The sequence below is a fragment of the Mastigoproctus giganteus genome, chromosome 3, assembly GCF_048544385.1.
Source record: "Mastigoproctus giganteus isolate SK-2022 chromosome 3, ASM4854438v1, whole genome shotgun sequence".
In the NCBI taxonomy this organism is placed as follows: domain Eukaryota; kingdom Metazoa; phylum Arthropoda; class Arachnida; order Uropygi; family Thelyphonidae; genus Mastigoproctus; species Mastigoproctus giganteus.
Window position 1 is genome coordinate 11,296,614 of NC_143577.1, and position 16,067 is coordinate 11,312,680.

Genomic DNA, 16,067 nt, shown 5'->3' on the forward strand with positions numbered 1-16,067 from the left:
ACTTGAAGGTTCTAATCACTTGTAGGGAATATATCTTTTTTGTGTTTAGATAAGAAATTTTACTTTTTAGTAAGGATATAACTAATTTAACACTGCGATCGTAGTGGTATAGTGTAACATTTTTCTTTAACTTTATAGCATAATACGTATCACTGCATTTAGGGATCTATTAGTTTAGTGTAGTATTATCCATTAATCAACTAAATTTATTAAATTTTCATTGTTAATCAATTAAATTGTATTTAAACAGAAATCATGCCCTAGATGAGAGCAGTAAAGCAATGGGCACAAAATAGCAAGAGTGCTGTAGCTCTCGGGAGAACCAAAGGGGACGATTCCTCAACGTATCACAGCCTAATATAATGTGCAATTTGTGAAATGTTGGTAGACCATTCTGGAACAGGACATGATACAGCCAGGGGACAGTCTTTGTGTGCTAGGTGAAGAAATTAGGTGCCAACAGTGTTCTGATGGGTGTTTATGAGATTTTGAGGAGTAGGGTATGTGCCCTTGAAGGAATTAAAATTGGAGCCTTCCATCAAGTTCTCAGCTGCTCAACTCTATGCCAAATCTCACACTTGTGCATCAGACAACACAGAGGCAACCTCCAAGGCAGAATGTGCTGGTCCCACAGGAGGCAGTTATTGTCAGTAACTATTCTCAGGGAAATGGGAAATATGTTGTGCAAGAAGGATAGGTAGAATACAACCAGGGTATGTCTGTCAAGGGGACAAAAGTAAATGTTGTGGAGCAGATATCCTCTTTTAAGAGCACAAGAGTTTATGTCATTGTACATGTTGGATCTAATGATATTAAGAGATCTGAGGATTATTTAACAAGTACAGGGCATTTTGCTAAAAAAGTCAAGAGTTAGGACTGAATCTCAAAGTGTTGGCAATTCTGCCCAGACATGATAGGAGGAAGTATATGTTGAAAGCATATAGGAGGTAGTTATTATCAGGAAAATGGGAAATATGTTGTACAAGGAGGATAGGTAGAATATGACCAGGATATATCTGCCAAAGGGACAAAAGCAGATGAAGTTGAGCAGATATCCACTTTTAAGAGCATAAAAGGTGATATTGTTGCACATGTTGGCACTAATGATATTAGGAGATCTGAGGACTTACTTAAAAAGTACAGGGCACTGTTGTTAAAAAAGTCACAAGTTAGGACTGAATTTCAGTGTTAGCAATTCTGCCGTGACATGATAGGAGGAAGTACATGTTGAGAGTGGAGACTAGCAGAACACATGTACAGTTTCCCCACAACCAAAGGTGCATTTATGCACATTTGGTCGTGATGAGATGTATAGAATTAAAAAAAGAGCTAGGATTTAGAGGCTTGATGTCTGTTGGGCATACTTCATTGACAAACGGTGAGTCAATCAGTCTATTATGATGTAATTTCCCTTCTGTTACTTTCCTAAATAGCATCATCACTGAGGTTAGTTATTCATGTGACAAAGGAATTGGCAGAGGTTCCAGAACATGACACTGTTAAAAAAGGTAATAACCATAGTGTAATAGTAATAAATAGTTAATTGTTAATAAGAGATGATTTTTATATATATAAAAAAAATGAATATTGAAATTTAAGTTTTAAATTTACTACCCACTTTCTTAATATTAATAGTTGCTAAGTGTAAATTTATTCAAATATCTGGTTTTTTTGTGGAACCATTACTACATTCTTCATTGCAATTATATCTGAAATTGACACTAGTTACAGTATTCAAATTTTTTAAAGTAACGTGGCTTCAGAGAAAAATCTTACTCTTATTGGCTCTGCCCATGGATTCCATCTTTTCCAAAGAAGCCACCATCCACTTAGAGTATCACCATAATTACTAAGATCCGTTTCATCCTGACTTCCAACATCCACTGCTATAATAGTTTCAGCACCCCTTTCTTTCATAATATCAGCTAAAAAAATGCAATATAACCAAAACCATTAATCCACTGGGGAAAGAAAGCAAAATACATAATGTCACATACACATTTATTACTATCTAAAAAGGATGACCAAGCTTCATGACAAGGCAAATTCACACATTATGTAATGCAATAATTTGTGCTATATTTCAGGAATGGTTGATTTTTCTCTCCTTAAATTAATTGAACTCTTATTTTCTATGATTAATAAAAATTAAATGTAAACAATTCTAAATATGTATCTAATGCCATGTAGGATTAAGTAATGCCTTGCATAGTTTTTTTTTTTTTTTTTTTTAATTTCTTAAAGGCCCCTAAATTTATAATTATAGTGCTAATCCCTAACATTTACCAGCAGCAGCAGCACATATTTTCAAATAACCTTCAATAAAGTCAAAAACAATTTTTAGCAAATTAAATATGAGTAACCAGGTCAGTTTAAAGTTCATTGGTTAGTTTATTTAAACAACAAATTTTCTTCTCGGTGACATTCTTTTTAATATTTCTTATTTTTATCACTTCAGCTTATATCTCATTATGTGTGTCTTCTGAGAAACAGTCAAGATTCATCAGCATTTGATTTACTCAATCCACTTAAAACCTTAAACTACCTTTTAAACAGACTAAGAGTAGAAAACTTGCTTCTTGTCCAAATGGCAGTCAAGCATTCTGGTTGAGTGTTGAGTAAAGTTGCAGCCAATAACTTTGGCTATTGGCCACAGCTTTTGCCCACTTCTATTCCCACCTCTGTCTAAACCAGATGTTTTTTTTTTTTTTTTTTTGATTTGGTAGTTGTTGGCGCATCGGCTTCTGTGGCCATATTGCACCTCCCAAGGTTTTTGCAGTACTTTGATCCAAGCCCGAGGCGGGAATCGAACCCGCGACCTTTGGGTTGCCGGGCAGGTACTTTACCCACTCGGCTAGCCCTGTCGGCCTAAACCAGATGGTTCTATCAGTACTTCAGCCAAGTATAAAACTGACCTACTAGCATCCTAATTTCTTCAAACTTGTGTATTAATGATTTTTGTAAATTGCCTCTTACCATTCCCAGTACATTCCCTTCAATGTACTTCTATGGTCTTTTGTCAAAAGGATGTCAGAAGGATTTTGAACAATCTTGATGCTAAGAAAGCTCAAGCTTTTTTAGACTGTTCCAAGCTTCCATCTTATGGTTTTTCCAACTGTTTTTTTTAATTGGTTAACCAGTTTTCTCTCTGACTGCTCACTGAGGGTGATGGGTAGATGGCTCTCTACTTTCTAACTTCTCCACTAATGCTGGTGTTCCCCAAGGTTCGGTTCTTTTTTCCACTCTTTTTCCTCTCATATATATTAATGATCTTCTTCCACTGACTGGAAATCCTATCCATAGTTTTGCTGATGATAGCACATTGCATTCCACTTTCTAGTTTGAGAAACTTTGCCCTGCTCAAACAGCTTTAACTTCTCAAATATCCACTACCAATTCCTTAAATACCGATCTACAGGTAATTCTCCAGTGGGGCAATGAGTTGATTTCAATCCTTCTAAAACTCAGTCCTGACTTATTTCTCACAAAAATGATTCTTCTGCTCCTATGCTCTTCTCTGATGACCTTCCGATTGCTAGGCAAGATCATATACCTCTATTGGGGATTACCCTGACTTCTACTCTCTCTCTCTCTCTCTCTCTCTCTCTCTCTCTCTCTCTCTCTCTCTCTCTCTCTCTCTCTCTCTTGGCATAAGCATACTACAAATATTGCTTCCTCTGCATCTAAAAAAAACTGGGTTTTCTCTTTTGCTCTCTGCGTTACTTTTCTTCCAAACAGCAATTCACTCTGTACAAATCGCAAATCCACCCTACCGTGGATTATTTTTCCCACATCTGGGGCGGTGCCCTCAAAACCTCTCTCAGGCATCTAGATTCCATTCAAAAGACGGCAGTTAGATTAATTAACCCATCTCTAACAGAGTCTTTCCACTTTGTCTCATAACTGTTCTGTTTCTGCTGCATGCCTTTTCTATAGATACTTCTATGGGCACTGTTCTTCTAAATTGGCTTCTATAATTCCTGCCCTCTCTTCCAAAGCAGTCTGAATACATGCCACAACCAGTCAACATCCTTTTACTGCCCAACTTGAAACTCACAAAACCAACTTTTCTTCTTCCTCATTTATTCCTTCAACTTGTTTTGTGGAACGACCTTCCTTCATATGTATTTCCTGAAAATTGCAATCTACAGAAGTTCAAGTCTAATGTCAACAAGTACCTTCTTTCATCTTCTCAATCTTTAGCCCATGCACGGTATTAAGTACTATAGGTTCTAATATCTTTCTTGTATGGGATTTTCATTAAAAAAAAAAAAAAAAAGCTGCAATTCCCATATAACCACATTCCTGTCAAAATGATTCTTGCAATATTTCTTTAAACACTGCCTCCCTTATTTCCTCTGGAACAGAAATCTGTAATTATTCATGCATTATGAATCTGCAGATAAAAGAACCACTAAGTGGCAGTGATCAACAGTGCAAAAAAAAAAAAAAAAAAAAAAAACCCTCTTCCCTTCAAAAACTAGTCATTAAAGTGCACAAGCAAATCCCCTCCCTTTTCCCCTTGAGGAAGATGGGAGGGGTTTTTGCTTTCGTAAAGCTGACTACAGTGGTTTCGGACAGTTTTTTTACATTCTATACAGTGGGACCAATTGATGATGTTACCATCTGCAAATTCTAAAAGGGTAGTACTCAAGGAATTAATCACAGAAGCTACTAATCTTTTTGTATCAACAAAGAAATACTCTTCAAGGTATAGGCCTAAAAGGATGTCAAATGAACTGATGAAACTTGTGGCAGAGAAGAAAAATGCATGGAATGCATATAAATTATCAGGTGACACAGAAGCCTATGGTACATATAAACTAGTTTCTAATCAAGTCACAAAGGAGGTCAGGCAATAAAGGCAGATTACAAAGAATCTTTGGTAAAGAATGCAAAGAAAAACAGCAAAGAATTCTTTACTTATGTAAACTCTAGAAAGAATGGGGCGAATCAAATTGGTCCACTTGATATTGATGGTTTAACTGTTGATGATACTGCTCAGGTTGCTGACAAATTGAATGAGTATTTTCCCTATAAAATACCTGGGAATTTCTTTAGGGAAGCGGATGCCAGAAATTTATCGAGCTTTAACAGGCATCTAAGTGATTTTGTAATAATTGAGAGGAAAGTGGAAGAGAAATTATTGAAGTTAAATAATAAGAAAGGCACCTGGGGTGGAATGTATCTAACCAGTTAGATTAAGGGAGGCAGCAAAGGAAGTAAGCAAACCCTTAGCCACAATTATGAGAGCATTTTTTGATTCAGGGGAGGTCTCTGCATACTGGGTATGTGCGAATGTATACTCAAAAACGGCCTCCGTAGCCAAGTGGTCAGGAGCAGGAGTGCAGTAGCATACGCTCTTTGAGTAGACCGGGGTTCAAGCCCTTGACTGCTGAATACGGTCGATCTGCCAACCCGCACTGGACCAGCGTGGCAGATTATGGTCCATTTCCCTCAGCATGAATTGTTGAGGAGGCTTCCATCCTGCAGTGGGTTGATAATGGCTGCACTTTATTTTTTTTTATTTAGTTTAAATTCTATTAAAGAAAAAATAATGGAGTCACTGGTGAAAGGAATAAATGTGCTTCATCTATACAAAGCCACAATCATACTTCAAACACAGCATGGGTTTGCTAAAGGGAAATCTTGTTTGGTTGCTACAATATGGTCACAAAGGAAATCAATGCAAAAAATAGATTTCATATTGTATACTTGGATTTCAGGAAAGCTTCTGATACTGTTGCACATGGAAAACTACTGTACAAATTGGAGCAGTGTGGCATTAAGAGCAAGTTGCTGTTATGGATAAAGAGATGGTTGAGTGGAAAAAGACAGAGTGGCTATTAATGGCCATTGCTCTTGTGGAAAAATGTTATAAGTGGAGTTTCCTAAAGTTCAGTGATAGGAACATTGTTGTTTTCCATATTCCTTAATGATACTGATGAAGGTATATCAGACTTAATGTTAGTGGCAATTGAAGTTTAGCATTGATAAATGCAAGTTACTGAACATTTGTAGCAGTAATGCCAGAGTAATGTACCAACTGTGTAGTACTATACTCAGAGTAGTGGAAAATGAAAAATAGCTGGGGGTAATTGTGCAATCAGATATGAAATTCTCTGAGCAATGCAGACAGGTTGTCAGGACAGCTCATGGGGTTTTGTCAATGATATACAGGAATTTTGTAGTAGGGATAAGGTAATTATCCCATTGTATAAGGCAATGGTCAGGCCACATCTTAAGTACTGCATACAGGTCTGGGGGCCTCATTTTAGGAAGGAAGTGGAGCTGCTGGAAAGAGTACTGGGAAACAAGATTGGTGAGAACAAATGGGTGCTCTCATCAAGAAAAGTTTCAGTTCTTCAAATTGCAGTATCTGGAGACTAGGCACCTGTGAGGTGATCTGATTGAGTTGTTTAAGGATTTGAATAGGTCAAGCAAGCTCAATGCTGATGGGATTTTTCCTCATGCCCAGATCACACAAATAGGGGGGGGAATTCAAATTCAGCAAGGATGGTTGCAGAATGGGTGTGTGGAACTTTCCTTTTAGCCAACAGGTATTTGATCATTGGAACAAACTTCCATCTGTTGTTGTGGAAGTAGATAGTTTAAATAATTTCAGAGAAGAACTAGACAAACTATTGGAGGGAAGAACTAGGTGAAATGGGAGTTATCATTTTTTTTTATTGTTTTTTGACTGATGCTGTATAAGCTTGCTTCCTTGCACCATTTGTCATTGTTAATGCTAATTACTCACTTCACCATTTGCACCATTTGAGAGAACAGTTGATGGGTTGACTATTGATGACTATTCAGAGTACAGTTGATCCCACTGTACAGAATTTAAAAACTGATGATATTACCAACATTGAATTCTAACATTGGAATGAAAAGCCTAGTAGCATTCCAACTAAGAAATACTGTTCATGGTTTAGGCCTAAATGGATGTCAGATGAATTAATGAGGCTCGTGGCAGAGAAGAAAAATGTATGGGATGTATATAAAGTATCAGATGACACAGAAGCCTATGGCAGATATAAACTAGTCTGTAATCAAGTCCCAAAGGAGGTTAGACAGGCAAAGGCAGATTATGAGAAATCTTTGGAAAAGGATGCAAAGAAAAACAACAAAGAGTTTGTTACTTATGTAAACTCTAGAAGGAAAGGGTTGAATCAGATTGGACCACTTAACATAGATGGGTTGACTATTGATGATCATGCTCAGATAGCTGATAAACTGAATGAGTATTTTTCATCTACATTCACATGAGGAGTTATTCAATGAGGAGAGTGCCAGAAGTTTATCAAACTCTAACAGGGAGCTAAGTGATTTTAAACATAAACATAAGGAAAGCACCTGCGGTGGACGGGATCTATCCAGTTATATTAAAGGAGGCAGCACAGGAAGTAAGCAAACCCTTAGCCATAATTATGAGAGCTTCCTTGGACTCAGGAGGTCCCCATGCACTGGAGGTGTGTAAATGTATCACCAATTCACAAAGGGGGGTCAAAAGGTGACACAAGTAACTACAGACCTGTTAGTTTAACATGTGTTCTGGGGAAAATAATGGAATCACTGGTAAAAGAAGAATTGCAGGATCATATAGACAAGACTGCAGTAATAGGTAAGACACAGCATGGGTTTGTTAAAGGGAGGTCTTGTCTGACCAATTTGATTGGATATTATGGTGTGGTCACAAAGGGACTGAATGCTAAAAATAATTTTGATATCATATACTTGGATTTCAGAAAAGCTTTTGATATACTGTTGCACATGGAAGACTGCTGTACAAATTGGAGAGATATGGCATTAAGGGTAAGTTGCTACAAGGGATAAAGGGATGGTCTCTGTCATCTCCCTCTGAGATGACAGAGAGTGGTACTCAATGGACACTGCTCTTTGTGGACAAATGTTATTAGTGGAGTTCCCCAGGGTTCAGTGTTGGGCCCTTTGTTGTTTTTAGTATTTATCAATGATATTGATGAAGGTATATCAGGTTTAATGTCCAAGTTTGCAGATGATACAAAGGTTGGCAGGGTTGTTAAAGACAGTATGCTACTCCAAGTGGATCTAGATAACTTGAGAGATTGGGATGAGAAGTGGCAACTGAAGTTTAACATTGACAGATGCAAAGTACTGCATATGGGTAGTAATAACCAAAGAGAAACATACCAACTGTGCAGTATTACACTCAGGGAAGTGGAAAAAAAACTTGGGGGTGATTGCGCTGCCAAATATGAAGTTCGCTGAGCAGTGCAGATGGGCTGCAGGTCATGGAGTCTGGTCAATGATATATAGGAATTTTGCTAACAGGGACAGGGAAGTGATTATCCCGTTATACAAGGCAATGGTCAGGTCACACCTAGAGTACTGTGTACAGGTCTGGAGGCCTTATTTTAGGAAGGATGTAGAGTGTTAGAATGACTGCAAAGAAGGGCAACAAGATTGGTGAGGGGAACAAAGGGGTGCTCTTACCAAGAAAGGCTTAAGTTCTTCAAACTGCAGCATCTGGAGACTAGGCACCTGCAAGGTGATCTGATTCAGGTGTATAAGGCCTTTAATCGGTTGAGCAAGCTGAATGCTGATGGGATTCTTCCTCTTGCTCAGATTAAGAAGCTGAGGGGGCACAGATTCAAATTGAAGAAAGATGGTTGGAGAATAATGTGCGGAAGTTTGCCTTTAGCCAGGGGGTTGGTTAATTGGTGGAAGAGACTTCCATCTTTTGTTGTGGAAGTTGATAGCCTAAATAAATTTAAGGCTGAGCTGGACAGGCGTTTGAAATGAATGGAGGGGTGAAATTGGAGCGTTTTTTTTTTTTTTTGTCTGATGCTGCATAAGCTTGCTTTCTTGCATCGTATACCTCTACTAATGCTAATGCTGTTACTAATTTATAAATTGTCTAAGACCACCATAGTCACCTTTACGAAAGTAAAATCCTTTCCTTTTAATCATAGCAGTAGCTATCTTCAAGTAAGTCTCGCATCAATACACTATGATTACTACCACCATTGTTCCTTTACCAGTCATTCCTTTATCTAGAGATTCTCAATGTGTCACTGATGATGATCAGATCAAGAATACAGTTTTCTGTAGTTGCCTCTCTAACATATTGGTGTCAAAAATTGTCATTCAATAAATTCAGAAATGTTCTGTTACTATGTGAGAAAACATCCTTCTCCCAAGTACAAGTTAATATCCTTAAAGTTAAAATTCCATATTACATGGTTTTCTGATTTTACCGGCCTACTCTATTTTATTATATAGTTGTTCATTATACTCCAAGTCATTTAACCTATACTTCCATTGACAGTGAAGATGCTGTGACTCTTAACCAAGATCATAACCCCTCCTCCTCTCCTGTGTTCTTTCTGCACATTGTACTCAGTGTCTGATATCCCTATCTGCATTAGATGACTTCACCATTACTTCATATTCATCAAATTTATTTACTATACTCAAAGCATTTATGTACAAGCAAGCAAGCAAATATACTTGAGCCTGATTTTGCTCTTACTTATCCTAATGGGGGCTTTTTGGCATGAAAAAAAGTTAATTATTTCCCCACCCATTATTTTCCAGGATTATGGATATCATAAAAGAAGCAGCCACAGATAGAGGCAATTTCACCTATATTTGTGACTGACATGGAACCATTGCATATATATTCCCCCAAACAGTTTTCCACCCCACCTGACTGCCTTGACAGCAGCCAATATTCGTGAATCCCTTCTATATAAGCGTATTCCATTCATGTAAATACGGACTCTCCTGTTACAAGTACATGCTAGATGGAGTTTTTGCATGATGATACTCTTCGTTGCTTGTGCTCATCCATGAAGCTGTGCAGCACAAATTTTGCTTTGCACAGACCTTTCTTTTCGCCTTAATCTTCATGCAGAATTTGACGAATTGTCTCCTTATTCATACTCAGTTCATCAGCCATCATTCTGAGGTCAAACAAATTTCTCTTGCCACAATTTCCCAAAATTTTGCAACACTGTCCTCATTTCAAGTCTGAGATCAAACAAATTTCTCTTGCCACAATTTCCCAAAATTTTGCAACACTGTCCTCATTTCAAGAAGTTGATGCATGTCCACTTCTTACGTCATTGTGAACATCCTCATGTCGGTATTTAGCATTAGCATTAGCATTAGTAGAGGCATTTGATGCAAGAAAGCAAGCTTATGCAGCATCAGCCAAAAAAAAAAAAAAAAAAAAAAAAGTAACATAAATAAATAAAAATAACCACTTCCACTTCACCCCTCTGTTCGTTCGAAATACCTGTCCAGCTGAGCCTTAAACTTATTTAGGCTATCAACTTCCACGACAAGGGATGGAAGTCTGTTCCACCCACCAACCATCCGCTGGCTAAAGGCAAATTTCCGCACATCTATCCTACATCTGTCTTTCCTCAATTTGAATTTATGCCCTCTCAGGTGATTTTTCTGAGCTAGAGGAAGAATCCCATCAGCATTGAGCATGCTCAAACCATTCAAGGCTTTGTACACCTCTATCAGATCACCCCGCTGGTGCCTAGTTTCCAGACACTGTAATTTGCAAAACTTAAGCCTTTCTTCGTAAGAGAACCCCTTTGTCCCATTCACCAATCTAGTTGCCCTTCTCTGTACTCGTTCCAGCAGCTCTACATCCTTCCTGAAATGAGGCCTCCAGGCCTGTATACAGTACTCTAGGTGTGGCCTGACCATTGCCTTATACAAGGGAATAATCACCTCCTTATCCCTGCTAGAAAAATTCCTATATATCATTGACAATACACCATGAGCTACTCTTGCAGCTCGTCTGCACTGCTCAGAGAACTTCATATCTGCCTGCACCACCACCCCCAGGTCCCTTTCATTCTCTACCACTGTCAGTGTAGTATCACAGAGTTGATACGTTGCTCTGGGGTTGCTGTTTCCCATATGTAGTACTTTACATTTTGAGCCGCTTAATGCTAATAATGAAACTGGTTCTTACTTGCAAGCTGTCAGTCTCTGTACCACTATCTCTTGGAAGAAGTTTGAACTATTAGAATGAGCAGCAGCCTGGAAAACAGAATGCAAGGATATTTTTCAGAGACTGCTGGGAGTCATTGTGGTACAAGTAAACACATGGGTTGTGTTAGGGTAGCTAAGAATAAGAACAGGTGCATGCATACTTGCGTGTACACCAATGTTAGGAGTTTAGTAAATAAATTTGAGGTATTGCTCAAAACATCAAAGGCAGATATTGTTGAGATATCAGAGACGTGGTGTCACACAGATATAAGAAATGCAGAACTGGAATTTGGGGAGTACAATGTCTACAGAAAGGATAGACAGGATAGGAAGGGAGGAGGGGTTATGCTATTAGTTAAGAAACACAAAATCCTAGGAAGTGAAGCCAGTCGACATCGCTGAACAGTGCAGTGTCAAGTCAGTTTGCTGTGATATAAGCATTGGGACATCAAAATTGAGAGTAGGAGTGTGCTATAGGCCTAATGACTCTCATGAGTATAATAAGAAACTGTACAGGGAAATAGAGTGGGCCAGTAAATCAGAGAGTGTTATAATGGGGGATTTTAATTTTGCAGATATTGACTAGAATTTGTGGGTTGGTCACTCACACACTAGCAAGGCTTTTGTGGATTTATTGGATGATTGTCTTCTACATCAGCATGTTCAGGAGGCAAGTAGAGGAAGTAATACTCTTGATCTGATTATCAGTAGTGATTCTTCGTGCATTAAGAATCTGCAGATAAAGGAACCACTAGGTGACAGTGATCACAGTGTGCTGAAGTGGGATTTACTCAAAGAGGAAACTACCATCAGCGGTAAAGGGAAGGGCTTTTGCTTTCATAAAGGCGACTACGATGGTCTGAGACAGTATTTAAATTCTATACGGTGGGACCAACTGACGATGTTACCAGCAGCAAATTCAAAATGGGAAGCATTCAAAGAACTTATCTTGGAATGCTACTAGGCTTTACATACCAACTAAGAAATATTGTTCAAGGTTTAGGCCTAATTGGATGTCAGATGAACTAATGAGGCATATGGCAGAAAAGAAACATGCATGGGATACATATAAATTAACACGTGACACAGAAGCCTATGACAGATACAAGTTGATCTGTAACCAAGTTACAAAGGAGGTTAGGCAGGTGAAGGCAGATTACGAGAAATCTTTGGCAAAGGATGCAAAGAAAAACAGCAAAGAGTTTACATATGTAAACTCTAGAAGGAAGGGGATGAATCAGATTGGTCCACTTGATATTGATGGTTCAACTGTTGATGATCCTGTTCAGGTAGCTAACAAACTAAATGAATATTTTGCATCGACATTCAAGCATGAGGAGTTATTCAGCGAGGGGAATGCCAGAGGTGTATTTAACTCTGGCAGTAAGCTAGATAATCTTGTAATAACTGAGAGTAAAGTGGAGGAGAAATTGTTGAATATAAACACAAAAAAGGCACCTGAGGTGGATGGGATCTATTCAGTTATATTAAAGGAGGCAGCAAAGGAAGTAAACAAAGCCATTGCCATAATTATGAGAGCTTCTTTGGACTCGGGAGTACCCATAGACTGGAGATGTACAAATGTGACCCCAATTCACGAAGGAGGATCAAAGGCTGACACAAGTAATTATAGACCTGTGAGTTTAACTTCTGTTCCAGGAAAATTAATGGAAGCCCTGGTTAAAGAAGCACTGCAGGATCATCTAGACAAGACTTCACTTATAGCCTGGACACAGCATGGTTTTGTTAAGGGAAAGTCTTGCCTGACCAATTTGATTGGATACTATGATGCAGTCACAAAAGAACTGGATGCAGGGAATAACTTTGATATTATATATTTGGATGTTAGAAAGGCTTTTGGTACTGTTGCACATGGAAGACTGCTGCAAAAATTGGTGTAGTGTGGCACTGGAGGCAAATTGCTGCTATGGATAAAGGGATGGTTGAGGGGGGAGAAGAGGGAGAGAGTGGTAATCAATGGACACTGCTCATCATTGACTAATGTTATTAGTGGAGTCCCTCAGGGTTCAGTGTTGGGTCCATTATTGTTTTCTGCATTTATAAATGATATTTATGATGGTTAATCAAGCTTAATGTCCAAGTTTGCAGACGATACAAAGGTTGGCAGGGTAGTTAAGAACACTACTGACACGCTATCTGCTGCAACAGGATCTGGAAAGGTTGAGCAGATGGGCTGAGAGGTGGCAAATGAAGTTTAACATTGACAAATGGAAAGTACTACATATGGGAAATAGCAACCCCAGAACAACATATCAACTCTGTGGTACTACATTGACAGTGGTTGAGAATGAAAAGGACCTGGGGGTTATGGTTATTGTGCAGGCAGATATGAAGTTCTCTGAGCAGTGCAGACGGGCTGCAAGTGTAGATCATGGTGTATTGTCAATGATATACAGGAATTTTTCTAGCAGGGATAAGGAGGTGATTATTCCCGTGTATAAGGCAATGGTCAGGCACATCTAGAGTACGGTATACATGTCTGGAGGCCTCATTTCAAGAAGGACGTAGAGCTGCTGGAACGAGTACAGAGAAGGGCAACAAGATTAGTGAATGGAACAAAGGGTTGCTCTTATGAAGAAAGGCTTAAGTTTTGCAAATTACAGTGTCTGGAGACTAGGCACCGACAAGGTGATCTGATAGAGATGTATAAAGCCTTGAATGGTTTGAGCATGCTCAATGCCAATGGAATTCTTCCTCTTGCTCAGAATAATCACCTGAGAGGGCATAAATTCAGATTGGGGAAAGACAGATGTAGGATAGATGTGTGGAAATTTGCCTTTAGCCAGCAGGTAGTTGGTTGGTTGGTGGGACAGACTTCCATCCCTTGTTGTGGAAGTTGATAGCCTAAATAAATTTAAGGCTCAACTGGATAGATATTTCGAACGAATGGAGGGGTGAAATGGAAGTGTTTTTTTTTTTTGGCTGATGCTGCATGAGCTTGCTTTCTTGCATCATATGCCTCTACTAATGCTAATTACAGCATACCACTTCTGTTTATTTTCAAACCCATTGAACATGACCACAGCAGCACCAGTATGGGTATTTTATTGCTACCACACACACACACACACACACACACACACACACACACACACACACACACACACACACACACACACACACACACACACACACACACACACACACACAGTGCTACCCAAATGTTCCCAAAATTTGAATGTTGTGTGGGAACTATGTCTAGTATGGACAATCATCCCAAGGTAAGAGTCCATCTTTGCCCTGACCAAAGAAAGCCTAACAAGTGTGTAGCAATGTGAAGTCCATGATGACCTGTTTTTTGGACATTGACATCCATAAGGAATTCAGTCCCTCCTAGCTAGACCATCAACACAAAGTTCTACTACGACATACTGAGGGAGTTCAGGGAAGCCATCAGGAGCAAACGTTCAGAGAAGTGGCACACAAAGAACTGGGTCCTTCATCGTGATAACATGCTGGTCCACACGTCTCTCACTGTGGTACAGTTTTTGGCATTCAACAACATTACAATCGTCTCCCCCCCCTTATTCTCCAGACTTAGCCCCCCTGCAACTTTTTCCTCTTCCTAAGAATGAAAATCAAGCTGAAGTGTTGAAGATTTGACACCGTAGAGGATATCCAAACCAAATCGCAGGTGGTACTGAATACTATGACAAAGGACTTTCTGGACACATTCAAATCATGGTAGAAGTACTGGGATCAGTGTTTATGCTCTCAAGGGGACTACTTCAAAGGTGACAGTTGCAAATAAAACCCAGGGAGAGTAATTTATTTTATAAATACATTTTGGGAACTTTTGGGTAGCACCTCGTATGTATATGTAATATACACACAGACAGAGAGAGAGAGAGAGAATTAGTTGTATAGTGCAAGGAAGTACTGTGCTTTTGCTGGACCGGCCAAAAAATAAAAAAATAAATAAACCACCTCTTTGACTTCCTTCTCACATTAGTATCTATCAAAGTGAACTCAGAATTTCCCCCAAGCCTAAACCAACCCATAGGAGACAACTTATTCCAATAATTAACTTGCTGACTAAAAGAAAACTTCCTGCAATATAGTCTAAACCTCTCCTTTCATAATTTGAATTTATGGCCCCTATTTCTTTAATCATTTATAAAAGTGAAAATTTCACTCTTATTTTTACCTTCACATATCAGGCATTAGACCTCAATAAAAATTTCCTCTAAAATGTCTTGTTTCCAAGTTCTGTAGCCCATATATTCAGTCTTTCCTCATATAGGTGCCCTTTTGCTGATCTTATCAGGTGTGTTGCTCATCTTTGGACCCTTTCAAGAAGCTCAATGTCTTTTGTTTAGGTCCAGTCTTCATACCCAAAGACACTATTCCAAGTGTTGTTTTACACAGTTGTATTATGACCTCCCTATTTCGGAAAGCAAATATTCAATAGACACATGGTGTCCATTGGTGTCCATCATCAATGAGACACCATGGACACATGGTGTCCTACTGATGACTGCTGCCTGTCTACTGTGTTCGGAGAACGTAATGTCTGATGTCCTAACTCCCAAATCTTTCTTTCCTACAGTTTTTAGTTCAACCCAACCAAGCGTGTAAGTTATTTTAGGGTTGTTATTACCCAAGTACAAGACCTTGCATTGTGCTGCATTATAAGACAGCTGCCACCTTTCTCACCATCTCTGAAGTATAAGACTATCTAAGTCATTTCAAAGAATCTGTGCTTGGTGATGATTAACCACTACCGATATTAATATCATCTGCAAATTTTGACATCATGTCCTCTGCCTCCTACAATCCATCTAAGTATTTTCTCTACAATTCCACAGGTGAGCGAGGCCTGGATGATTTCCTTTGCCATTCAGATGGGAAAGAGACAGTACAACTCTAATTGGTTACGTTTTTTTAACCCATAAATAGGAGAGACTGCATTACTAGGACAAGACATAACTCATGTATGGATATTTATTCATGTAAAAGTTAACTTGGTGTATTTTTATATCTCAATTCCAACCATAATAATCAATCTAAATTCAAAATGAAAGTATAATTTTTGTTATTGTATG

At 38.7% G+C, this 16,067-nt stretch overlaps 1 protein-coding gene across 3 annotated transcripts in view; it reads right to left on the minus strand.

Moving 5' to 3' along the window:
• Positions 1-16,067, minus strand: part of sws (patatin like phospholipase domain containing sws) — a 469,178-nt gene that overhangs the window by 71,463 nt on the left and 381,648 nt on the right. For all 3 annotated transcript variants that reach the window (XM_090369181.1, XM_090369180.1, XM_090369179.1), the window contains one exon: positions 1,777-1,925. In XM_090369181.1, the coding sequence (XP_090225307.1) occupies positions 1,777-1,925 (149 nt within the window). The remainder of the gene's footprint in view (positions 1-1,776; positions 1,926-16,067) is intronic.